Source organism: Taudactylus pleione, unplaced genomic scaffold (assembly GCF_031769625.1).
Source record: "Taudactylus pleione unplaced genomic scaffold, aTauple2 ptg000273l, whole genome shotgun sequence".
Classification (NCBI taxonomy): Eukaryota; Metazoa; Chordata; class Amphibia; order Anura; family Myobatrachidae; genus Taudactylus; species Taudactylus pleione.
Window position 1 is genome coordinate 2,282,087 of NW_028284675.1, and position 27,880 is coordinate 2,309,966.

The window sequence follows — 27,880 nt, forward strand, 5'->3', positions numbered from 1 at the left end:
AGCAACACCAAAAGACCCGGAAGACCACGGAAAACAACTGTGGTGGATGACAGAAGAATTATTTCCCTGGTGAAGAAAAACCCCTTCACAACAGTTGGCCAAATCAAAAACATTCTCCAGGAGGTAGGTGTATATGTGTCAAAGTCAACAATCAAGAGAAGACTTCACAAGAGTGAATATAGGGGGTTCACCACAAGATGTAAACCATTGGTGAGCCTCAAAAACAGGAAGACCAGATTACAGTTTTCCAAACAACATCTAAAAAAGCCATTACAGTTCTGGAACAACATCCTATGGACAGATGAGACAAAGATCAACTTGTACCAGAGTGATGGGAAGAGAAGAGTATGGAGAAGGAAAGGAACTGCTCATGATCCAAAACATACCACATCATCAGTGAAGCATGGTGGTGGTAGTGTCATGGCGTGGGCATGTATGGCTGCCAATGGAACTGGTCCCCTTGTATTTATTGATGATGTGACTGCTGACAAAAGCAGCAGAATGAATCCTGAAGTGTTTCGGGCAATATTATATGCTCATATTCAGTCAAATGCTTCAGAACTCATTGGACGGCGCTTCACAGTGCAGATGGACAATGACCCGAAGCATACTGCAAAAGCAACCAAAGAGTTTTTTAAGGCTAAAACGTGGAATGTTATGCAATGGCCAAGTCAATCCCCTGACCTGAATCCGATTGAGCATGCATTTCACTTGATGAAGACAAAACTGAAGGGAAAATGCCCCAAGAACAAGCAGGAACTGAAGACATTTGCAGTAGAGGCCTGGCAGAGCATCACCAGGGATGAAGCCCAGCGTCTGGTGATGTCTATGTGTTCCAGACTTCAGGCTGTAATTGCCTGCAAAGGATTTGCAACAAAATATTAAAAAGTGAAAGTTTTATATAGGATTGTTTAGTTTGTCCCATTACTTTTGGCCCCTTAAAAAGTGGGAGGCACACATAGAAACCGTTGTAATTCCTACACTGTTCACCTGATTTGGATGTAATTACCCTCAAATTAAATCTGAAAGTCTGCAGTTAAAGCACACCTTGTTTGTTTCATTTCAAAGCCATTGTGGTGGTGAATAGAGGCCAAAATATGAAAATTCTGTCAATGTCCCAATATTTATGGACCTGACTGTATATCTTTAACATAAGTTCAGCCTTGCTGTACTCTGTTTCTTAGCTTTGATTGGTGAAATACCCAATAGAAGGCTCCCAGTCCCAGCACTCTGGGCCTGATTCAGAGCCGCTCGTAAGCGGCTGCTCGTTTGCTCTGAGCGATGTTCGCACAACTGCGCATGCATATGGGTCGTAATGCGCATGCGCAAACCAGTCATTGCGGTCGGAAATCGTGAGCTCGTAAAACAGCGAGGGGCTGCTAATTTGATTGACAGAATGTATCGTTTGTGGGTGGTAACAGGGGAAGGTGCTTGAAAACGGGGGAGTGGAGATCCGAACGCAGGCGTGCCTAACGGTCAAAAGGGCGTTTAGCAGGAGTGCATAATTAGTAAAGGACCGTCATCGACCATGGCACTTGGTTGTCCTTTAGCCTGAACTGCTCGCAGTGATAGCGGTAAGAAAATCCTACCACAACCACTGCGAGCAGTTCAGATGCCTTTCGATGTTCCCGATTAATCTAATAAATACCGGAGATGACGTGTGATGCGGATGGCAAAGGGGCGTCTTAACAAAATAGCGAGCGCATTTTTCGAACGCTCGCTCAGACATAGAGGCGTCAACACACCACAAAGAGCAAGCGCTCAATTTAAATATCCGGCCCCTTTTTTAGAACGACCATCCGCAAATAGCGTCCGGCTCTGAATCAGGCCCTCTGTTTGATGAAAAGTGCTGGCCTTTCACCATTTTGATTGCCAGGGCTCCTGACATGTTGATTGGTGAATGGCCATATTATTCACCAGCCAGACTGCTGGGATCAAATTATGGAGTATGACAGATTCCCGGCAGAGACAAATATGCTCTCCTGTATGCTGATAGACAAGTAATCTATTGGGGCCTTCATTGTGACCCCACCAAAGATATGGGGCCTATATGCCAAAATTGTGTTACCTCCAGAGATGGGGGTTTATGGGAGTCTGCAATATAAAGCCAAAAGAGAGTGGGGGGATGCCTCACTGTAAACCCTCCAGAGATGTTATATGTCTTTATTTCATTGTGCTTTACAGAATAGAGTTAGCATTGAATAATGGTCATCGGTTGGTACATTGTATTGCACTCACTAGTATGGTCACTGTATTGTATAGATTGATCAACAATTACAGGGATGCTACAATGTAAAGTCTATTGTTCATGCTGTCAATTTAACAACAATGACAAAATGTAACTATGTTTTCAAGAACATGGATATGCATTACTGCTGCCTTTCCCCTGTATTGTTTGCATTGACTAAACCCAAATTCCTCATGTATTAAATATCTAGCCCTATCTGGAGAAATTCCTGAGCTGGCTCTCAAAACTGTCTGTCTGGCTACTGAAATCAGCATAACCGCATTAGCCTTGTGAATTTTTGAGCGGTGTTTAACACATATGGGAAAATTGCGGCTGTGTATAGTAATGTGGGTTTAATATACATTTTCCCAAAACATCACTGTGAGTGGATCATAGGAACTATGAATTCTCATCTTACCTGTCTTTATGGGTAATTAAAAAAAAGTATATTAGTATATTGTCTTACAGCTTTTTTTCAGTGAATAATTCTGACATCTGCAACATTAAGAACAACCACCTGTGGTGGCTGTATACACACATTATCTTTAAGTAATTAAAACTAGTTTATCTTGATTACTCAAATTCTCCTCCAATGCATAAAATAAATCATCCTGGGACATGATAACCTTTAGAGCTACCATAAAACTACTAGAAGCGTTATTTTGACAGCTGTAGGTAGGAAAGGAATCCAGCTGAGGAGTCGTAAACACAATAGGTGCTAACTCAATGCACATTGTACATTATTAACATCTATTAAGGGCCAGGTGGATTTTCTGTAAACAGAGTGACTACAGCAGATTGTTTGCAATATTTCATCAGTGTGTCAAAAACAGACTTGGCTAATAAAGCAAGCATGGGAATAGCACTCTCTTTCCAGAGCCTGTCAGTATCATACAGGTGAGAACTAGAATTAAATAGCTCTTTGAATCACATTGCGTGACTGTGTTGGCATGTAAAGATAACAATACTATACACACTGTGCAAACCACAATCAGGCAATAGATGTTTCTACAAGTCGAATGCTGCATATTCTACTGTATATGGGCAGGTAAAGACCTATGTGACTGTGAATTGTTAGATCTTGACAGACTGTTCAGTCGTCTGCATGCTTAGACTATCTGTTTTGTATAGTGAGAATGTTGTAATGTCGTGTTCACATTTTTAACGCTATTTTCATAATTTAATTGTCAATGTCATGTAAACAGCAGTTTCTCTATATTTGATATTCGTAGTTTTGGATTTTTTCCATTGCTGACCCTTGTTCTGGCGTACCTCCCATCCGGTCAGATTTTGGTGAGACAATTGCATAGTTTGGCAGGACAGTTGAGAGGTAATGAAATTAGGGATGATGTCACCTATGACATGGCTATGTTCCCCTTTACCTCCATCCCAATTTACACTCAGGTAATATTGGAAATATGTACTGATGTACTGGTGTAATGTTATAATTTCTTTCTGGTTTCCATCCATTATCGGTTATTACAGTAGTAAAACCTTGCCCTAACATCCTGCATAGTAATAGCACACGAGGTTCCAGATTAAATCTCAAAATGTAATTTGTCCCCATATTGGCCATGACTGTGTTCTGGATTGTTTTGTATAATATACTATAAATGGTTTAAATGATATATCACATAACTAAATATATAATTTGAAATCCAGCATCATCAGCAGGGACAGGAAGCCTGACACAGTTTGGTGGTGGCTCTCAGAGCATATTTAGTACTGCAGTTCTAAACCAGGAGCGGATTTATAATGGATGCAGGGCGTGCTGTGCAAACGGGCACTTAGGTCCAGGGGGGCCCGCATCACACACCTTGCACCCATATTATACTTACCTCTCCGAAGTCCCACTTCGGTGCCGGTGTTAGCGCTGTAAAAACGTCTGGAAAATGGCCGATGCAGCCATTTTCCCGTCGTTTTGCACATGCGCCATACAGGGAAAATGGCCAACACAACCATTTTCCTGGTGACCTGCGCATGCGTCATAGACTCTGGGCACACTCTAGTGCCCAGAGTCTATCAGTGCGGCGCTCAGTGTGCTGCCGGCCGCCGGACTGAGAGGAGGGGGCCCGGGAGGGAGACTGCACATGGGTCCCCTCCTCTCTAGAAACGCCCCTGGTCACGCTGGAGGGTTGATTTGGGTTGGAACAAGTGTGGAAGGCTGAAGAGGAGATTTAAGAGGCATGAAGGAACTTGGGTGGCTTAAACCAGGACCTCCTCATCATGATGTGAGTAGGTAGAGATACGGCAGTGGATGATGGGCCCAAAGGCAAGGACAGGAATAGAATGTCTTTATTGAACAGCAGTTTGGAATGGAACTGAATGAATGAGCAGAATCGGATTGGGACAGATGATGCTGGATCGAGAGCTGGATCGGTTTTAGACCGATGTTGATGAATTGAAGAACGTAATTGATAAGAGTCCGATATTAATGAATTGATGATCGGTTGGGACCAATGTTTATGAATTGAAGAACTTAATTTATAAGAGTCCAATGTTGATGAACTTGATTGTTTGGGAACGATGTTGATGAATTGAAGAACTTAATAGACATGAGTCCGATGTTGATGAATTGATGAACTTGATCGGTTGGGACAGATGTTGATGAATTGAAGGACTCAATTGGTATGAGTCCAATGTTGGAAGCATCGGCTGAGACTGATGGTGGAGGTATTGTCTGGAACCGATGGTGGCTAACTCGAAGTGGTAAAACCAGACTGGTGTGCAAGATGGTATAGGAGACTTGTTTACCAGATATTGGAACTGGATAAAGGAGTGGGACTTATACAGAGTACATGGGAGCTCAGCACAGAGCTGTAACTTCAGCAAGAAGCAACATTTTACTGGCAACAGAGGCCAGTCAGGAAATGGAATTTACAGGGGAGGATCCCCAGGAATTTGCTGCTGCAATCAGGTGGTCTGGGAGCAGCGCTTTGAGTGGAGGAAGAGCATCAGGTGACAGAGTCCAACATGGCTGCACCCATACTGTGGTTTAGGGGGGAACTCTGGAGTGCAGCTTGTGTGCCATCATGCTGGGAAGACACGCTGTGAGCAAGGAGCTACATAGAGCAAGGAGCTCCATGCTCAGTAACAGTGTCACGTCCAAAGTCAGATGTGGACTTGGACTGGGTGCAGGGAAGTCCTTGCGAGCAGTTTTCTGAAATTGAAACGAGGCTGGACGAAGAGGATATCTGTTCATGAATGTAGAAGTAGAAGTAATGGAGGACGGTGATCCAGACAAGGAAAGTGAAGAGTTAAACACCATCGGATAGTTTCGGAGCACCACGTCTAGAGCAGCTGCGATGCAGGAACCTAATACCGGTGCTGGCTAAGGTTGCTGATGGGGGAGACTCTGTAACGTGGCTCAGGCAGCAGGATAGGTCACCAGAACCTAGATGGAACAGACCAACTGGCGGAGAAGCAAAAGAACACTTCAACGGAGTACTGCAAACTGGAACCCTGGAACCAAACGAGATTAAATGGGAACAGAGGCGTAAGATGTTGCACTGGCAAATTTAGAACTCCCAGGCAGCGCCCATCACCCGGCAGCATCCATACAGCCTCTCAGACACCACATCTCTGCCAAGCCAGAGACCCAGTGCTGCCTCTTAGGGACTCGCTTGCACACCCTGCCAGCTGCCTGCACCCGGACCAGATGGACCCCACTATAGCGCCCAGACAGGTAAGTCCCGGACCCCCCACGCTGCTCTAGTGCGGCCCGTGACAGACAGGACACTGAGTGGACAGGGCAGGAGCAGCACAGACAGGCCTCAGTACCAGCCAGGAGCATTGTGCTGCACAAGCGGACCTCTGTGCTATCCAGGAGTGATGCACAGCGTGAACGGACCTCAGTGCTAGCCTGGATAGGCACCGTAGAGGTAATAAAATTATTTCTAAGAGCTGGAGCGTGACAAGTTCATCAACAAATACAGAATCACTGGTCTACAGACCAGGGCCGTCTGTAGCCCTGTAGCCCCTGAGCAAAGCAATGCACTGGGGCCCCTACCCACCCATTCACAGGCACAAAACTGTAAACAGTCACTAAAATTAAACCTTTAGCTTTATTGGTACTTTTAACAAAATTAATATTTAAACATAAAAAACATGATGTAAAGTGAGGATTAATCAACAGAAACTTTAAATATTATAATACTTGAAAAACACAAACATTTCAACATATAAATGATAACTGCAGCCCACACATATACATAGTCACATACACATATACATAGTGACCCACACACATAATCATACAATCACACTTATACACATACATGCATATGACAGACACACAGTCATACACATAAAGTCATACACATGCACACATACATACAGTTAAACAAAAATACAGCTGCAGTAACACACAAACACAGACATATATATATATATATATAAAATCACACACATGCACACAACTACAGTTACACACATATGCATAGTCACACATATTCACATACATACAGTCACACACTTAAACACATACAGCAACAGACACACACACCTAGTTACATACTGTAGTCACACACTTATACACATACATACATACATACATACATAAAAATAGTGCCTACTCCCTGAGTCCTCTTAACTTATAGGCAGGCTGGCTGGCTAGCTGGCTTTATCACTCTGGTAACCGAGGTGGGAAATGTATCAAGCCTTGTCGGGAGATAAAGTACCAACCAATGAGCTTCTAACTATCATTATAGAGGCTATATTTGAAAAAGGACAGTTAGGAGCAGATTGGTTGGTACTTTATCTCTCTCCACTTATTCTATCTCCAATGCTTGATACATCTTCCTCTGAATCTGCAGCAGCTTCCCCCTCTTTTCTCCCATGCTGCCATAGCCCATATGCCATTTAGCCACACACACCTACTCTGCCTCCACCTCCCGCTTCGCTGGCTCGCCTGTGCAGTTTCTGCTCTGCATTGCAGCTGTGATTAAAGTATGCAGGCCCCCCTGAGAGCATTGAGCCTGTGGGGACGTGCCCCCCATTTCCCACCTTAAGCCAGCTTTGTGGCTGCAGGCTGGGAGGCAGTGAGAGAATCACTCGAGTTGATGCTCCCAGGCCCAGGGCCCATATAATCATGGGGCCCTGGGCAGATGACCAGTGTGCCCTGCTACAGACTTACTTCAAGGGGATGGCCACTTTCTGAAAAGTTTTAAGAATTACCCCTCGTCCTGACTTGTCTATGGTCTGTCCGTGTTGGCGAGAATCTGACTTACAGCCCATTTAACAGTATTCACTAGCAGGATTGTCCTTCCTAGACATCCAATCAACAATGATGTAATAACATGCATCACTAACTCAGTAAGCGCTGTTACCTCTTAAGGGCCATTGGGTAGGCTTCTTCAAGCTAAACATTTGCACCCAGGAGAGATACTCCAATGGGACAGCTAGTTAGAGGGAACCAGAGGTACCCTTTAATGGATAAAATCTAGTCTAATAGTACACAAACAAATGTATTATTAATAAATAGCTACAGTCAAATTATCCCAGTGGAACAACACAATTTAATTTGATGCTTTTAAAACAGTTAAAAATTTCACTAATAATGAATGTGGTAAAACACACAGGTTTGAAAAGGCAAGCTGTTCAATAATAAAAATTAGGGGATATATAAAGCCCTACCTCTACAGGTGTCCCCATGCTTGTAAAAAGAAGGTGGGCAGTGCTCCACGCAAGCACCAATATGCAAAATGTAGTGGTCCATGCACTGCAAGCAGTCCGTGTTCAAAGGTCCTTTGCATGCATTGCAGCTCCAGTCACACTCTGAAAAATACATAAAAGTATAAAATAAAAACTATACAATAGAAATAAAAGCTGCCATACAACATAAGATCTAAAATCACTAAAGTATATATTCATAACAAAGAAATCATATAGTGTACTACACAGAATGTGTGCCATCAATGCACTACTATGACTGTATTTTTAATAAAATTAATTTCAGCACAAAAAAAAGGTCTGTGGTTGCTAATAGATATATGCACAGTTGCAGTGACACAATCCTTTGGTTACCATTCTGCACAATGGCCATTCCTCTGTAGTTGTAAAATCAAATGCATTTTGCATAATTTAAAGTCTTCCCTTATAGCTGTAAAATAAGGGTTAATTAAATCTGCTCTATGGGGAGGTTTGATTGGGTTTGCTTTCTGAATGCAATATGGTGCCTGATTCAGCAGTGTACTGCCAATCGCAGATTCACGATTACCAGGAATTTGCGCATGCCCAGGACCCATTCTGCGCATGTGCAGAACGGGTCTATGATCCCGCAAGGGGTCCAACAGAAGACTGTCAGTTTTTGACATGCTGCTACCATTTCAGGGTGAGGAGGGGGTGGAGTCGGCCTTAGTTTCCCAAAACAGAGGCGTGTCGCAACCATTTGGGGGGAGTGAAGAGACCGCGATCTCCGTCAGCTGCCAGAAATTTCCTGCCCTTTTTTTGTCATCTGTGGCGGCAGGCTTGCATGACCCCATGATCAGTCAGCCGGACGATGGTAGAGTAGATGATCTGATGCTCCGTTCTTGGACGCAGCTCGATCAGTAATGCATGCAGGAGGTATGATGCTTCCTGCTGCACTACCATATTAGTGCTATCGCAGCTGCTACCATGTTAACAGCTGCGATAGGCAATCCGACCACTGCTCAATCAGGCCCATAGTCAGGTGAAATGTTGCTCATCTCAAGCAGAGAGACAGATGCAGTTAAAGCAGATGGATCATCAAAATACGATCAATGTTTTGCTGTAAAAAAAAAAAATCATAATTTGCAGTTTCACTGAAGCGAATCAATAGGCATACTTATATTCATTTTTCTCCATCAGTTTTATTACTTAAAGTGCAGTACCAGTTTCTGCCCTTAGATGTCACTACTACATATAGGAAGTGGAACCAGTGGCAGTCTGTAGCGGTGAACCCTACCTGTCCACAGATAATTACAAGAAAACAAAATAAAAACGAAAGAATTGCAATGTGTCTATCTGATCTTTGCCCTTCCTTATTACTGTATCCAGATCAATACTGCACATCCCAATTCAGCAGTAACCCCCTCTTGTGGTGCTGAATTAGAGGAATTTCTGCTGTACTGTTTAATACACTCATTTCAAGGCAGATGGGAATAACAACAGAATTGAGAATTTGGAGAGAAAACAGATAAGTTTAATTGGCAAAGTATTTCAGCCGCTGTTGTAAACAAACAAGTTCACATTGGACCCAGGGTATCAGCATGAAAATACGCAACTAATAGCTACAAGAAGTTCAAGGATTATTTTTCTATTCTGTAGAAACTTATTTTTTTTCATATCTAAGTATTAGCAAAACTCCATAGACTGATCTTCCTTCCACTTATCACTATTGCCTGATTCATTGATCACATTTCCAATAGTATCCACTGTGATAGGAACATACCCTATAACGAAGGCAAATATTTCATAAGCAAAACCAGTATGTAATAGGTGAATTCTGATACTGTATGTACAAGCTCAAACTCTGGGTAATATTATTTTAGCAGCATGTTAATAGAACCTGCACTTGGATATTGTGGATAGAGATATGCAAATATTGTGCATACCCCTTTAATCCAATGGGAGGCAAGCTGAGTGATGTCTCTACTGCAACAGCCTCTTCACACAAACTATGAGCCTGGAAAATACTAACCCTTTAGTGTATATACAACAATAATGACTCCCTATGCTCCATACATATATATACAGATAAAATAGGGGAAATAATATATTTGGACATCTTGTTTGCAGGAGCCCGTATGATGAATGCATCTTCTGTGACTGAAATATTGATCATTAATAAAGCACAGATTATTTTCTGCAAACAAAGCCAGAGAGTGTGATCATTTTCCTCCCACTGCACTTTTTATTTAAGGTAGTACAAACCTGCCATGTTCCCATATCTTTAACTTTAATGCCTCTAAATATTCAAATGTAAGGTATTCTGCATTTATCCACATCTGTAGGAGATACACTATTTGCATTTCATCCACATGAATCAGTGAAATAGTGACACAAATGGTAAACTTATAGTAACACATGGTAGAATGTTGGCTTTACCTTACCAGGGACGTAACACACTTTGGGGGAAGCACAGTTTTTTTGCTACAACCACTCCACATAATAAAGATATTCTATGAAGAGAGCAACATTTATGTTACAGTGCATCTATTTATGGACAATTGTATCTACTCTTACACTCACTGCATAGATTTCCTCACTCCTACATTGTGCATGGTCACCTGAGTGTGGCATTTCTGGTCACTGTAAACTTTTGTTATGTACCACCAGTACCATGGGCGTAACTACCGTAGGTGCAAGGGGTGCAGCTGCTATTAGGCCCTGAGCTGAGGGGGGCCCATCTTCCTTGTTAAAGTTACATGTGTTATATACATTTTTCACCTTTGGGTGGTACATAAGGGCCCTTACAAACTTTTGCTATGGGGCCGTCAAATACTTAGTTACACCCCTGACTAGTACGGCAGGTGATTTATACTGCTTTACCAATGCTAAATGATTAAAAAAACAAAAAAAAACAAAACACTTTTGACCTAATGTCCCATAGTTGGCTCATGTGTATGTCTATTTTTACGAATAAGAGACAAAAATTGTCAGGTGTTCACAGTAACTGTAAAATGAGATTATATACAAGTGCTTTCAAATTGTGAGACCGCAAGCTCTCCATTCTCATGTTAAACAGTGCTATCATAACAGCAACACATCTCAGAGTCCACACAATGGATTCAATTACAAACATTCTGTATGTTACTTGGCTGGTACCACAGCTTCTAGCTGCCATTGCCTAATGCAGAATATGACAATGAGAGGAAATACTTGTCTTAAATCAGCAGAAGTTTCTTCTACAGTGTACTCATGCTTGTATTGCTGGTGGACTGCCTCTACTTTGTAGCCCAGAGATACATACATGACACAATATGAGGCTAATTGACCTGTCAATGTGTTCAATTTATCAAACTCTCTAGGTTCCTAAGATCTCTGCTAATGAATGAAGTACCTTAAGCTAAAAGAATTTGTAGAAGCCTAAAAACAAAAAAAATTAGAGTGTGCTTTATCTAAAAATCAATCCTTCATCTCTATCATCAACAACTACATCTATGGATAGTCTGAAATATAATAGTGACCGTATACAAAACCATGCGCTATTCTATAAACATTGTGGGCCTGATTCAGACCCGCTCGCTAGATGCGGACGCTCGCTCCCAGCGTATGCAAATTCAGCTCAAGGCAGGATATCGCACGGCAAGGCATAAGCACGCCCACTATGTCTTGGCGAGCGATCGCTTTGGTTATGCAGATGCCCACAAGCCTGTCTTAAGATGCCCACTTGCGCACGTCTTCTCCAGGAAGTGTATGCAACTATCGGTACATCGGGGTCCATCGGAACTGACCACAGCACTTGCGGTTGACTGCACCCTACCGCTAGCACTGTGAGCACTACAGTGTATAATTGAACCAGGTGACGTGTACTATGACGCTGCCTGTTAATTATGCACACCTCTGAAATGGCTGCGTTCGCAACTCCACTCCCCCTTTTCCAGTGGCCTGCCCGTGTTACCACCCACAAACGGCCTCTCCTGTCACTCATTCCACTGGGCTGTCTTTGCTGGGCGAGCGAGCGCACCCAGATCGCTTGTACTAGTTCGCGCACACGCACTGCAATGCATATGCATGCGCACATTTGCAAACATTGCCAGCAACAAGCGAACGCTTGCTAGCTACCGGGTCTGAATCAAGCCCTGTGTTCTATAATGTTTGCTGTAACAGGGTTTGTCCTGTGTCTGGGAGGTGCTGTATTTAAAAATGATCACTGAGAAAATACAGGTGAGGATTATACATTTTCTGTAATAAGATTTGATCAATAAAACATGTATGCTATGCAAATAAACTAAGAAACTGATGCTTTGTGCAGAATCCCTAATGTCTATATCATGTGATATAGAAAAATGTCCCTCTGAAGTGTATGGGGTCCTTTGATGCAGTCTTACTCAGTCTCTTTTAACTTTACCTTTACTTTTTATTACCTGGGTGCTGAGATTTGTGGAATTGAGGGTTTGCTCACACTGATTTATGACTGTATGGTTTGGTGTGTATATACTGCAAAATAGAATAAAGCCAGCAATACTATACAAAATAAATGAACAAGTAGCCAGGCAGGTCTTATTAATCAGATGCTATATCAATACCTTAACAAAGCACAAGTAGCATTAACCGCTAGCAAGTTACAGTGTCACCATAAATTGCAAGCCATTAATCTGGTACTATCCTTATTCAGTTTCTGATCCCTCTACCAGACTGGTTGTTATTATAGTCATAAGGAGGAAGAGGATAACAGTTACATGTTCAAATCCTTATTTTGATTTGCCCAGCCACTCTACCAACCTCCCTGCCAGCATGACAGGAGCCTGAGGCCAGATGTGTAGAACCTAGTTCACTGGATTATTTGGGTAAACTATTGCCTGTTTCAATTTCTTGAAACAGACAATAGTAATCCACAACATAATGATGATACATACATGAACTGGAACTGATTGTAACTCCAATTTCAAGCCCTGTCATAACAACACTTTAACACCACGCTAGTTCACCAGGTGCCACCTTTTAGAACCCTTTTCCTCCCTTCCCTTGGTTAGGCTGACTTACCAAGAGTTCTCACTCTCTATGACCCTTTTATAGCTGCCTTGGGGATGGTATTTCACAGGGGGGGAGTGGCATTCCTGCTGTGGCCATGTGGGGTATTCCCCTGGGGTGAATCAGCCAGGAGTCTACCTGGGCTATCTGCTGAAAAACTGCCCAGGGGCTTTGACTTCATTGATTGAGGGAGACAACCCATTTTACCCTTCTATAGTCGATTCTGATGTCCATGTCACGATCCATCACGGGAAGTTCCTCAGGTGAGGACAAGAGCCAGGGGGTTATGATGACTAGGGAACAACTAGGAGAGTGACAGTGACTACTTCCTATTGCGGCAAACCCAGGTTTGGTTAGACCTGCCCAGAGGCGCGGAGTCTAACCCACTTGGTGGTCTAACCAGTGACCCCTCCAGTTGGGATTTGGGTTTCGCTGCACTAAGTGAGCAGGTCACGGCCCTCTGGACAGGAACCTGGGAATGGCAGGAAGACCAGAAACTATACTTGAGAGAGTTAGCACTGGGAACCCTAGAAATGTATTAACACTAGGAAACAGTAGAATTGAGATGGTTACTGGAGATGATCCAGATGCAGAAATGCTCCGAGGAACACAGGTAATGTAGACACAGGGGTGTACTGAGAATTGCTAGAGATCCAGATGCAGACTTGCTCTGAGAAACACAGGGAATGTAGACACAGGGGTGTACTGAGAATTGCTAGAGATCTAGTCGCAGAATTGCTCTGAGAAACAGGGAATGTAGACACAGGGGTGTACTGAGAATTGCTAGAGATCCAGATGCAGACTTATTCTGGGAAACACAGGGAATGTAGACACAGGGGTGTACTGAGAATTGCCAGAGATCCAATCACAGACTTGCTCCGAGAAACACAGGGGTGTATTGAGAATTGCTAGAGATCCAGACACAGAGTTGCTCTGAGAAACACAGGGATTGTTCCAGGAAACACTAGCGATCAATATGTAAATTGAACCATGATATATTAGGCACCAGCATGAGAGCTTGATACAAGTAACATAAGGAATCAGCATGGGAGCTGATCAGCACACTAGTAATCAGTATGAGAGCAAACACATGTAACACAAGGATTCAGCCTGAGAGCTAAACTAGTAATCAGCATGAAAGCTGACACATGTAACATAAGGAGTCAGATTGAGAGCTGAACAGCACACTAATAAACAACATAAGAGCTGTTACATGAAAAACTGGAGTTCAGTGAGAGAGCTGAAGTGGCATGCTGGGAATCAGCATGGGAGCTGATACAAGTAACAGTGGAGGACAGCATGAGGGCTGAAACAACACTCTGGAGATTCTACATGGAGAAACACCGGAGAGTAACACAGTCACTGGAACAGTGAAGTTGAACAGCAATTTCCTGTTCCTGGAGTCAGACTAAATACCCCTGGGTAGCTGTTCATTGGATCAGAGGTACAGCTGAGAGACTGCAGGACTATCATTGGGAGAGACTAGTCAGGTGATATGGACTAACGTGGCTGCACCCATGCCCGCCACCACGGGAACCATGACGCACACACGGAAGCCCTAGCAGACGCCGGGGAGAATACTCAGTCGCTACTCACCTCCACTCCCACCTCCACTCCCTTGCCCAAAAAGGTCGGCGCGGAAGTGTGTAGCGGACAATCCCAGGACGCATCCTAACAGTCCAGTTGTTCCCTTTCTCGATAAGGCCAGAGTGGGTGACAAGGATGGGGAATGCCCTAACCAATAACCTTAGTAGCATCTAAGTCTGCTGCAATATCAATGGCTCCCTTAATCAATTAGGTCAAAGCCCCTGGGTATTAAGAACTAGAATGATGCAATACACATGATACAATTCTACAGAATATAGGTCATACATTGACACCCAATTGTCCCTATCTTTATTCCCCAGCAATCTCGAGAAAATTCTGAAGCCTTCCTCCATGTCATATCTCTGAATTAGGAGAGCATTCACAAGCTGTTGGTGTCTGTCATGACCCAGATGTGGTAGATATGTAAAAAACTGGAATAGTGTTGCCCCTTGGAACATCTAAGTTCAAATACTTCACTTCCTTTTAAGTGAGATCCTTGGTCCCCAAACAGTATTTTAAGTGCACTTTAGTTCGAACAGGAATAACACACAACATGCCAGTGAGTGTGAATGACTCTGAGAGCGACAGAACCAGAACCTTGTAAACCGCAAACAGTAACGGATGGGGCCCGGATGGCAAAGCATATAGCCACATTCTTTCTACTTATTGAATCGGGTCAGCACAATTTTCTCCTGCTGCGGGACCAACTTGCATGTCCCAGTCAGATGGAGTCTTTGGTACTAGGTCAGGCTCCCCACAGAAAACTCCTCGATATAGAGACAGTGTTGGAGTGTCTTTAGGGCCTAAACTATGGCCAAACATTCCTTCTATATGGTGGCAACAGCCATCTCCGAATTAAATAGTTTGCTGGACAAGTTCACTAATGGGTGGTCCTGATCATCTTCTCTGATTGCCTCAACACATGAGTCTGCACCAGGAATCTCTTGTTAAAGTCAATGGAGTTTAGCACTGGGGATGTGGATAGAGCATTTTTCAACATAGTAAAAGTCTGCTCATAGTCACTGGTCCATGCTAAATCCTTAGCTTGGCTATGATACTAGAATGGGGTACAAATGTTTGCTAATATCTGGTGATCCCCAGGAAATCTCAGACTTCTTGTTAGATGGTCTGGGCCATTGCAAAATATCTTCCAGTTTTAATAAATCAGGGTGAATTTTGCCTGATGCTATTTGATGTAACATATACTGTACCTTAGACATACTCATCTGACACTTGTAGTACCTCAACTACTTGAATCAACCGTTTTATGAGGGGATTCACCATGGTTCACTGGAAAGTAGCAAAAGTATTGTAAATCCCAAATGGCTTTGTTGTGAATTCAAACAACCCAAATGGAGTAATAAATGCAGAGTGCTCCAGCGCTTCCTTGGTAACTGCCAAAGGGTTGAGTACAGCAAGACGAAGGTCAAAATCCCGATGGTCAGAATGCTGGCAGCGAAATCCAGACAGTGAAAATGGTGGCACATTTCAGTAAGTATTTTCACGAAACCCTAAACCACCCCTCTAGCAGCCTAACTCTAACCCACCCCCCACCGCAGCCTAACCCTAACCCTCCCCTCCTTCAGCCTAACCCTCAACTCCTTCAGCCTAGCCCTAACCCACCATGCTCGCAGCCTAACCCTAACCCTCCCCTCCTTCTGCCTAACCCACCCTTCTAGCAGCCTAACCCTAACCCCTCCTCCCATAGCCCAACCCTAACCCTCATACTTACCATTAGAAGGCATTCTGACTTATTGGGTTCCTGCCAAAAGTATTGTGAACATCGGGATTCTGACTGTTGGGATGCCGACTACATCCTCTACCAACACTTTACTAAAATCTAAGGTAGACACATAGTTTGCCCCTTGTTATCTGTCCAATAGCTCAACTATATGTGCCCCATTCAAACTCAAATAATTCATGTCGCCTTGCTATAAGCAGCCTAGACGTTGTTCAAAATGATTCACGAGATGTCAGATTACAACTGATGCAGATCTGGTTATTTCCAATACTTCTCAGAATGGTGACGCCACCTACCATTATGTTTAGATACTGACTTTTGACACTTCAGTGTACATACACAGTAAGGTTACCAATAGCTTTGTATCAAAGATTGACAGGAATTATATAGACAGGGTTATATTTACTAAAGTGATAGATTTTAGAAGTGGAGATGTTGCCCATAGCAACCAGATTCTACTTAACATTTAACTAGCACCTTCTAGAAGATAATAGCTAGAAACTGATTTGTTGGTATGGGCAACATCTCAACTTCTAAAGACTATCACTTTAGTAAATATACCCCACAATGTCTAGATAGACAACAGATGTTAAACAGGCACTTCGTCGACAGGGATAAAATGTCGACACAGAAAATGTTGACATGGATAAATGTCAACATGGTCAAAAGGTTGACACAAAAATGGTCAATACAAAATTGTCTACATTTTTTCTCTAGCTTAATCTTCACCCTAACTTTCCCTTCTAGTGCCTAACCCTAACCTTCCTTTCTAGTGCCTAAACCTAACCCTCCAGTTAGTGTCTAACCCTAACAAAAATGTAAAAAAACGCGTCAACCTTTTTTTTTGCGCTGACCATTTTTTTATCGACTTTTTGACCCTGTCGACCTTTATCCATGTTAACCTTATCGGTATCGACCTTTTGTCTCTGTCTAACATCTGTTGTCTATCTAGACATTGCCTATCTAATTACTGTCTACCTATTGACTGGAACCCAGCTCTGTAATATAAATAATTTTAACTACAGTTTTAGATCAATATAGTTTTCCATGTTAAAATAACATTTAAGCATTTTCAATTAAAATAATGCATAAGAGAGAAGAGTTTAATACAACTGATTTCCTTTTATAAAATTGTGTTTTACAACAATCAATTGGAAATAAACAAGTTATGAAAAGTAAAACAAACTACATGTCATAAAACACATCAGAACTCAGAGGCTAATGAGTGAATTTTACTATATTAATAAAACTATATAAATGGTCTTAAAGAAGATCCTAATTAAAAGAATAAGTTTCCTATCTTTTAAAAAAATTACAATTTGTTTGAAATACATTACACATTTACGACGTGATGTCTCATGTTTCTACAAGTGAAGAATTTTATGTAATGGAGGAGAGAGAAAAAGTTTTTTAGTTATAGTGTAAATTGCCATACAACCTGAATGACATGTTTAAGTGTAACAGACACTGGGTCTAATTCATGTTTGTATGCAATCGGCAATAATTACGCAAGTGAGCGATTATCTGCAGACTGCGCATGAACAGCGATCGCACTAGGCATGTGTAGAGATGCTTTTGCGATTGCGCTCACACTGGGATGTTAATCGTAGAGTGATTGACAGGAAGGGACGGTTTTGGGGAGGTAATGGGGAGGAGCGGCAAAGTCGCAGGCGTGTCATGGCCGTTTTCAGGGTGTGTATCTGTCGTCAGCTGTTATCAAGTACGTAGTGAAACATGGCGCCTGCGTCGCTACTACCACAGCCAGTTTGCGTAGGGCATAGGGCTACCTAGCAGTCAATGTTCCTTGTTCTTGTGTACAGCCTGCGTATGTGTACACAGTTGCAAATAAGTTTGTGATGGCTTCGGTGGGCGTCTATCTTGTTTTCTGGGTGGCAGCTTCACCTGCTAAGATTTGCAGTTCCGAAGATAAAAAAACCCAATTTCTAATGCAATTGAGTACAAACATGAATTAGGCACACTGTGCATTATGGGTACATTCTTTCCTAGGCACCTCCATCATTTCTTATACTAGACTGTTGTAGCACAGTATAGTATTTTGTAGTACATCTAAAGCATTTGACAGGTGTAAAATGTATAGATTTGAGATTAGTGGTCTCTTAAAGCTGAAACACCACCTGGGGCTAGTTAGCTTCTCTCCAACCCTGTAGCCTGGCGGGCTGCTGCTTACACCATGGCTGTGTGATTCTATGGGGATATTGTGAATTCTGATGTGGCCTCCCACTCATACTGTTTTCTGCATCCATTTTAAAGTGGTGGAAGAAAATATAGGTTGTAATGTAGGGTCTTTTAAGGCAAGTGCAAACACCCAGCAACAGAAATATTTTTATTAATATCGATGATGACTTGCGAGGTTTCAAAGTGCTCCACAGCAATGGTCAGTGGCAAAGACAAAGTATACATAAAACACAGGTATACAATGACATTATTGATTAAGATGGTGGCATTATTGATTTAATTATAACAGTGGCATTATTGATTTAATTAATACAATGGTATTATTGATTTCACAAATGACAACGATCGTTATTTTTAAAATGGCAGAACCTTTTATAGTGCACACCTGAAAGTAGTTGCACCCAGGTGCCTGCCGGCACTTACTTTTGCCCTGGTATCCAAGACTCAGGGATCTAGGGGTACCAGGAAGGGACAAGTGTTACTCAGTATTGGGTCATTATTCCCTAGCAGTGGGAGCCTGATAACGTTTGTGCCCCCAAGAGGACTGAGCATGATGTTGAGTTGGCTAGGCTATTAGGACATTTTAGGGAGTGGACATGTTATTAATTTATTTAATAATTTATTTTAACACTTTCTGACAGGCGAGATATCTCAAACAGCATGCTTGATGCATGGGACAGTTTGTATCCCAACAAGGCCTCAGAGCTGCAAATGGGGTTTTGATTCATGAGCTTTAATAAGCATTTTTACCTTTAGTAAGAGGTTTAGAATCCGCACATCATATCGTATGTACACCTGCACTTTGATAAATGTCCCCCTAGGTCTTCACATACCTTTATTTGAATATCACATGAAATGGTAGTAGAGTCACATAGTGTCTTTTTTATGTTACTTTGGCCAATGAGCAGAATGATGGAAGAATGAATTGGCTTTACGGACTAACTATCACAGGTCTTTACCTTTGCATGTTCCGCTGCTGTAGTCAAGATAATACTGCTGGGTGCAGCTTTCATACTGGCACTCTCCAAATAGCAGAACTTTGTTTGGGTCTTTACATGCAGTACACCCTCCCGCGGAGTCACATGTTAAACACTGGCTGTTACATGCTGCAAAAGGGCAAACAGAACAGTTACCAACACGCACTATACAACATAAAGTCACAGCAACTTATGTTCTGGCTTTCAACCATTTCCAGACCATGTTTAATGCAATGTTTACTCTGTATGTCTGAGTGTAATGTAAGCATAACACAGTGTAGAGTGTCATTTGGTCTGGTGTGCAACTGCGACTGGTATGTATTGGTCATTGCCACAAGCAACAGGTAGACAGACAGTAGGTGCTGGAAACCTTGACACCCAAAATATATAGGATCTGAAGATGGTGATTTACTAACTTTCACAACTGAAAGATTTTTCATCTGTAGCTTTAATAATAAAAAAATGGAATTTAGACACTGCTACAGCTTTCAACAAAAATCAAATGTACATATACAGCATTTCTCAGCACGTGCCATCCTTTGACACATTAGTAACACAATTAATTGTTGGTGTTAGAAAATCTTTGTGCACCCCATGTGGGCACATAATAAGGGTACCATGGTATTCCTGGTATGGTATAAGTGTTGTATTGTCATCACTTGTGCTCCTACCGACTCTTTAATATGGTGGTCACATGTGTTTATTGTAACGGTGGAATTCTCTGGACCAGGACTGACATTGTTAAGCCAACAGGGTCACTTTAGCTGCCTTGTCTGTTTCTCTAGGAAAGCAATGAGGCACTTAGCATTGGCATGGTGTTGGCTTAGCAGGCAGATGGACAAGGTAACTAAATAAAATAAAAAAATATATATTTTTCCCTTAAGTTATTTTTCTCCTCTCCTTCCAAGTAAAAGTAAACTTGTGTTGAAATGTATTATGTATGTAGCAATATTTGTGACTGAGCATAAGGATCCTATAGGACCAGACTCTGCAGATGATACATACATGAGGGCAGCAAGGGGTTGGTGAAATCAAGGAAGGATAAAGACAGAGGGCCGTAGGGAAAACAAGAGGCAAGATAGGGTCAGATAACAGTCAATGAAAGACAGAAGAGAGACAATGGGGATCAGACAAGAAATATGAGGTGTAGATAGTATAGGATGGAATAGAACCAACATGAGGTAAACCCAGCAGACACAAGTGGGCACTGATTAAGCAACAAAAAGGGGGAAGCAATAGGTATTCAGACAAGCACAAAATGTTGACAGAGCATAGAATTTTGAAAGGTAGGCATTATCTCAGAGATGGCTGGGGTCCACATAGTTTGTTCTGGGTGGGAGTGGTGGACAGGGGTCCTCACCTTAGATTTTGTCCCAGGGTATTTAGTTACTGTATTGACAAGCATTTTGAAAAAAAAGATTATGTTTAATTTTCTTTTTAAGGACATTTAATAGATTAGACAAATGATAAATTTTGTTTTTAGTGTAGCCAAGAAAACACAGTAACAATTATCTCCAGTCACATAGCAAATACAATTATTGGAGTCTTTCAGAAGTCTGCCACTGTTAATCTAAATCTTTGCTGTAACTGGCTCTGTATGATGAAATCCTTAGTTTGTCTTTCAACACTGATAGATCTGGCCGTTCTTCTTGAATTCATACTCCACATTACTCAATAGAGATTTAAAGGTATTTCAGAACAAATGGTTCATGGAAGGACACAGAAGTTAAAAGGACAAACCTAAATACAGTTGCTCAGTAAGGGAAAAAATATTTTTGTTTCTGACAACAAAAGCTTGCAGTGTTCTCAAATAGATGAAAAATGTTCTCAGTGGGGATCAGGCTGGAAAAAAGTGCTCTAGATCTTTTATTGAAGAGATTGACCGAGAAACAAGTTTGATGCATACATTTCGATATATACAGAGGTGTGTTTGACACCACAGTCGTCCTGCATCAGTGTGTCAGGAGCCTCACATAATGTAACTGCTCAGTACTGCTCCTTACTTGTGCTTACCTCCATGCAGTACTTACCTAAACAACCACCTGAAATAATCTGTGCTGCTGTGTGTATCCTGAATATCTACTTAGCTACAGATTGTTCTAATGCCACCCACTTTAAAATTGCAAACCAAATAAATGAGAGGGAAAAGAAGAAAAGTGTAGAAATGTGCTCTGACTCAGGGGAAAAGACCACAGGTTGCCATAGCTTATGACTTGCCACGTCACTAATCCTAAGTATGGCGAATCTCAAGCTCTCTGATTGTTGGGGAAGGGGGTGATCTTGGTCTATACTCCACCAATGCTTCCTACAGGGACATTGAAACAGGAAGCATCTAATAACGCTATGGCGGAAGAGGGGGGGGATTCAGTTCAGTGCAATGTGCCACCTCGATGTTTGGCTGCGCAAATTATTGCTTAATACAGTAGCCATTTTTCTTGCGCACCTGTAGAGGAGTGAGAAAATATAAACAATGTTACTGGTTGCAAAGTGCCTTCGTCTTTTCTCTCCGGAAGAGCTTCAAAGTCATTACGTTGAATTGTATCCCCCCATCCGTCACTGGATATATTGCTAAATTATCAGTCAAATGATAACGTGAGCTGTTACTATGGGAAATACTCTCTCAATGTGATTTCTTGATACCCTTAGTAAGTACCATTGTATATGTATAAAACATACACTGTATACATATTACATATTATAGGAAATACCATCAGAGATCACATGAGGTACACTAAAACTCCTTTTTGTTACCATATGTTACATTTTTTTGCTGTCAGTAGTTAATACAATTCTACTGGACTTTCTTTTACTATATGTACAAGACCATAACAAATGCGCTGTCATTCATTATACATTTATTTTTGACATAATATCAAAATCCACATTAATATTCCACATGGCTGCTCTATACAACAATAACATTTGCTAAAACATAACACTTAAAAATAGCAGTTTCACATCATATAGCCACAAACTATTCAAATTATATCACTGTTGCAAATGTGAAACCCAAAGCCAATTGTGTCTGTTACAACCACCTTATTAGTATGTAAGCCTATAGATAGGTAGAGACAGCAGGTGTCCGTGTATCTCTGCAGCAATAGTGTCCCATAGAACACACTTTAGCATCAGAAAAGATATTAAGGTCCCACCCCCTTCTGCTGTTGGTTGTTGTGCATCACCATTTCTGGTGTTAAAGTGCGTTCTTTGGAACTCTGTTGCTGCAGAGATAAAAGGATCCCCCGCTGTCTCTAAGGAAGTAGTGAGATTCAAGTTTCTGGATTATCGATATATATGAGAGACTACTTGGCCTCCTTTTAAAGAGAGTACAAATTGGGGATTGTGTATACCTCTAAATTGTGGAAGTCACTAAATAGTGGATATTCTGATTTACTCTCCCCTTGTGAACTGCAAAGGCCCAATAGTGACAAGTATTTACCTGCAGTTGGATTGTTTTGGGCCATTAAGCTATGTACACACTAGATGATTTGCAAATGACGCAATGGTCTTCCCGATTTCCCTTAAGCTCCTGAAGAAACCATAAAGTGCATACACACTGTGCAATCTTTCAAACGACCGAACAATATACCTTGCATCTTTTGGTCGTTTCATCGTTAACTATATAACATTAACATATCACCTGGTAGTCCGGTAGGGTGTACACACTGCACGTTTTGCTCAAAATAGTTAACAATATCTTCAGCTCTGCATACACCACAGGCAGATATGAAGTACGCACAGGAATGCGTAATAGAGCGTATATACACTGGACCATGTGGACAATTTCTTAAGAAAGATTGTTATGAAATAAACTGTTCTACAAAAGGAATTAAATTACCTACAGCTGTGGATATTGGAATTACTGCCTTTTATACTAAAAATCTATATGTTTACATGCTAACAAGCTAGTTGTAAAAGAAACAATTAAGCAAATTGATCCTGGGCTGGGGCTGATAAAGATATTGTCATTTTTCAAATCAGTGTTATAAATTGAATAGTTTATGGCCAGCTATATAATGTAAAACTGCTATTTTTAAAGTGTTATGTTTTAATAAATTGTATTGTAGTAAACACTGGCCATGTGGAATATTATTGTGGATTTTGATACTATGTAAAAAATAAATGTATAATGAATAACCGCATTTATTATGGTCTTGTAGTTAGCATTTTCTTTGGAGGTTTGGAAATTCATACTAGCGCCATACTTTTCTTTTATCTTTTACTATATGTGACAGCCACCTATAGTATTATGTCACAGTAGTGTCCAGGCCTATATGCTGGAAGCTGAAAATGTGTAGTCAAAATTTAATAGGACCTTTCATGAAGCTTTATGGTACATTCTTGATCGGTACAGCATTCATATTCATTTTTTAGTATGCAAAAGTTACAAAATATTGTACTTAACAAAATACTGTCAAATAAAGCAGCTTAAATCACTACTCAGATAAGGATTTTACAACAAATTTCCCCAGTACCTACAGAGGATAAAAAACATTACATAATACGTGGCCTTCTTGAAAAAGTCAAATCTGGGTCAGATGTGGATTTATACCCCAATCAATCCCCACCCCCAACTCCTGAGTCAGTGTATACCAAATCCCCCCCCCCCCACCGTTGTAGCAGGTGTATATAGGTGAAAGTTGGAATCTGTAAAAGCATGGGAACCCTCCACCACCTGCCGCTGGCCCAAAACACCCTGCACCCTACCACCCCCCCCACAAACATCTCCTCACCCCCCATCGCACGCATGCCGGATTACCCCATGCTATAATCAATGGCAGCAGGTGTACCTCACCTCCTATCTTCACGACTCCTCTCTATGTGGCTGTGCATGTGATGTGACAAGACAAACGCAGGCAGCACACCACTGTGGAGAGCAGATCTATGGTCTATAATGGCACTTAGATTGTCTGCTTGCAGAACTTGCCATTCGGGGGCAAACTCGGACACTGCACGAAATAACCATGTTGACGGACCCCATCGGACCCGCAGTGCACTAATCGGCTGCTTTGGTAGCATAGCGGTGAATCCGCTACTAATCTGGGTCATGAGCCTGGTAACAGTGCAGATACAAACCTTTACATATGTTTCCATCTTGGTAGTATCCTTGGGCACAAGATTGAGCACACATCCCATTGTGAGACAAAATAAGACCATCCTCACATGAAGTACACAAGTTCAGGCCTGGGCCACTGCAGGTTCTACAGGAAAGGTGGCAACCTGCAAGAGATACAGGAATATGACTGTTATTTTACCACAAACATCCCAGATACAGGAAGATTAAACAGCTTCTTAAAACAAAATCAAGGATGTTATCCTTTATTCCAAATCTATGTTGCCTGGCATTATAATTCATAAATGATTGCACAATAGCATGAAAACTACACATAAATAACTGCAACTAGTATGCTAACAGTGTGCACATGGTCCAGAACGTGGTCCTACATTAGGACTTTGGCACTGTATGTGTGTCTGTGTCCATTAGATAGATAGATAGACGAGGGCTGATTGAAAAGTAATAAGACTGCCTCTGTTTTTATGTCCCATAGGTAGATGTGGCAACGCTATGCTGGTTATTGTGAAGCTGATACATCGATGTGTCTCAACCTGCAGTTGGACTGCCGTAGTCTTCTTTGTTCGGTCACAGCAAATGGAAGGTCTTCGTTACATGGCGGATGAGGAAGACGTGTCTGTGAGATTACGTCAAAGATGTGTGATTGAATATTGTGTTAAACTTGGAAAAAGCGGAAATGAAACTCATGAAATGTTACAGCAAGCATACGGTGGAGCAACAATTAGCCGTGCTGTAGTATTTCGTTGGTGGAAACACGTCAAAGAGGGTAATACACGAGTGACTGACAAAGCGTGTTCTGGGAGACTATCCACCTCGGTTACAGATATCAACATTGCCAAAGCTGCCGAGATGTTGCAAAATGACATAAAGGTTAACCTTACGTGAATTGACAACTTCACTTGGCATCTCATTCGTACGGGTTCAGCATACTGTGACAAAGGAACTGAAAATGCATCACCTGTGTGCCACTTGGGTACCCAGAAATCTCACAGAAGAACAGATGCGACGATGAGTTGAATCGTGAAAGAACAGTGTTCGAATGTCTGAGAGCATACCCAATTTCCTGACATCGATTGTGATGAATCGTGGATTCGTCATTATGATCTGGAATCCAAACAACAGTCCAGTGTATGGAAACAAGCAAATTTGTTTCCGCCAAAAAAAAAATTACTTGTGATTCCTTCAGCACATAAAGTCATGCTTCTGCTGTTCTTTGATATGCACGGTATGATCCTACAGTACTGGGTTCCTCGTGGGCAGATAATTAATGGTGACTACTATGCAAACGTCCTGGAAACCCATTGGCATGGAGCCATGAGGAAGAAAAAAACACATTTGCTGAGGAAAGTGGTGTTTGCTCCAAGACAATGCCCGACCACATGTTGTTATTGTTGCATTGGCAGCACTGTCTGAAATTAATGGGACAGCACTGGAACACCCTCCATATAGCCCAGACTTAGCGTCCTGTGATTTCTGGGCATTCCCAACCCTGAAAAAACAACTGCGCGGAAAGAAGTTCTCAACAGATGATGAAGTGAAAAATGCCACAGCTGTAACACTAAGAGTGATGTCACAAATAGTCTACTGCACATCATTGTTGAAACGCTGCAAAAAATTTATTGAATGTGAAAGACGCTAATTTGAAAAAGAAAAATGTTCAGATCCTGTGGAGTCATCTGATTCTGAATAAAAATCAGTCTCATTACTTTTCAATCAGCCCTCGTATAGATATATATAGATATACGAGTATAGATGTGTGTGTGTGTGTGTATATATATATATATATATATAGACACACATACATACACACATTATATATATATATATATATATATATATATATATATATATACACATACATACACACACATTCACATGCATACATACATATTTGTATCAAACTTTCTTATTCTTTAACATTGCAGTTAGTAATTTCAGTACATAGTGCTTTGGTGTTTGCAGACTACAGGTGTGGCATTATCAAATGTACTGCAGGGATGATGAAAGGGATGATCTCATTGGATGCTTATGCTTGCTCCACTTCACGGCATCTTAAAGCTGAGAAAGTTAAAATGTATTAAAGGGGTGTAGGAAAGGAATACACATAAATAATTACTCTTGTTTTATATTAGGATCATGTCTACCTAGCCCAGTCATGTTGGTGTTACAGTGCCCTGAATAAACCAAAAGTATACAAGGCAAAGTTTTTTCTCACATTCAAATATGTTATGTGCAACGGAAGCAGAATAATAGATTGGAATACTGGTCAAATACCAATGTCAAAACTCGCATAAAAGCACCATAGACAACTGAATAGATAACTGCACACACAACACCACCAAAGGAATCCCAAAAGCCATATTTCACACGCTATCTCTTTCATTCTCTCCAAGCAATAAAAGTGATTTATACATCAAAGAATCAAAATAAAGTGAAACTTTTTGGCAATGATCATGTTAAGGCATAATTCTAATAACAATACAACCTGTAGCGCATTTATAATATCAATACAATCTACAGAGCATCATACTGAGTGTGTTTCCTACCTGTACAGGTTTTGCCCTCTAGATAAAATCCAGCAGGACACTCGGGGAGGCAATGATCTCCGAGAAAGTAATATCTTGAATATTGACATTTCAAACACACGCTGCCGGTGTCTTGCAGGTTTGCTACACAATACTGACACTGCGGATGACAATCTTCAAAACAAAAACAAAAAACATTTGTTGCATACATTGTCATTTCAATATGGTTATATTCAATTCCAAGCATTATCCATGTTCACTGTTTACAAAGGAAATGGGATGTGAGGGTAAGGCATTTATACCGTGCCTGAGCCGGGTCAAACACAGAGGATGGAGGAGCAGTGTTTCTGTAAGATTTTAAATTAACTCTCTGTCATCTCGGGTGATTAGCATTTTAGTATTTCGGGGGAGGGGAGTAGGGTTTTATATTATTGCCTGTCCTTGAAAAATGCTAAATTTTATACACAGACCCCCTCAGATGGGATGTTCCCGCTTTGTAGCAAGATGCACAGCTCAGTATTTTAAATAACAAAATATAAATAAATGAATGAAGGAAATGGTCCTAAAATGTTAGAAGATGCATTTTTGAAGTTACATTTCAGTCTCTCCATCATCCACAATTTTATATGGTTCTTCAAAACCACATAGCTGGCACAGATTTACTTGCTGGGGTCAGTTCCAAGAATGAAAAAGTGGGCATGTACCATGACATGTGCAAGGTAGACAAAACGGAGTACATGTGGTGGCAATAAGGACATTGTGTGGGTCATAAAGTCAGAGCACATTGCATTTTAAAAACTGATTTACTAATATTAGTTGCTTCCTGAGTCAACTCTATTCAACTTCCTCAGAATAGACACTCCTTGTGCTACAGCTGTTCAGTAATATAAATAGTTT

The 27,880-nt window shown here is 41.4% G+C and overlaps 1 protein-coding gene across 2 annotated transcripts in view; it reads right to left on the bottom strand.

Moving 5' to 3' along the window:
• Positions 1-27,880, bottom strand: part of FRAS1 (Fraser extracellular matrix complex subunit 1) — a 539,698-nt gene that overhangs the window by 152,102 nt on the left and 359,716 nt on the right. For both annotated transcript variants that reach the window (XM_088481448.1, XM_088481449.1), the window contains exons 21-24: positions 27,005-27,157; positions 24,461-24,604; positions 19,367-19,513; positions 7,862-8,002 (exon numbers count right to left, since the gene is read on the bottom strand). In XM_088481448.1, coding sequence (XP_088337574.1) covers positions 7,862-8,002; positions 19,367-19,513; positions 24,461-24,604; positions 27,005-27,157 — 585 coding nt within the window. The remainder of the gene's footprint in view (positions 1-7,861; positions 8,003-19,366; positions 19,514-24,460; positions 24,605-27,004; positions 27,158-27,880) is intronic.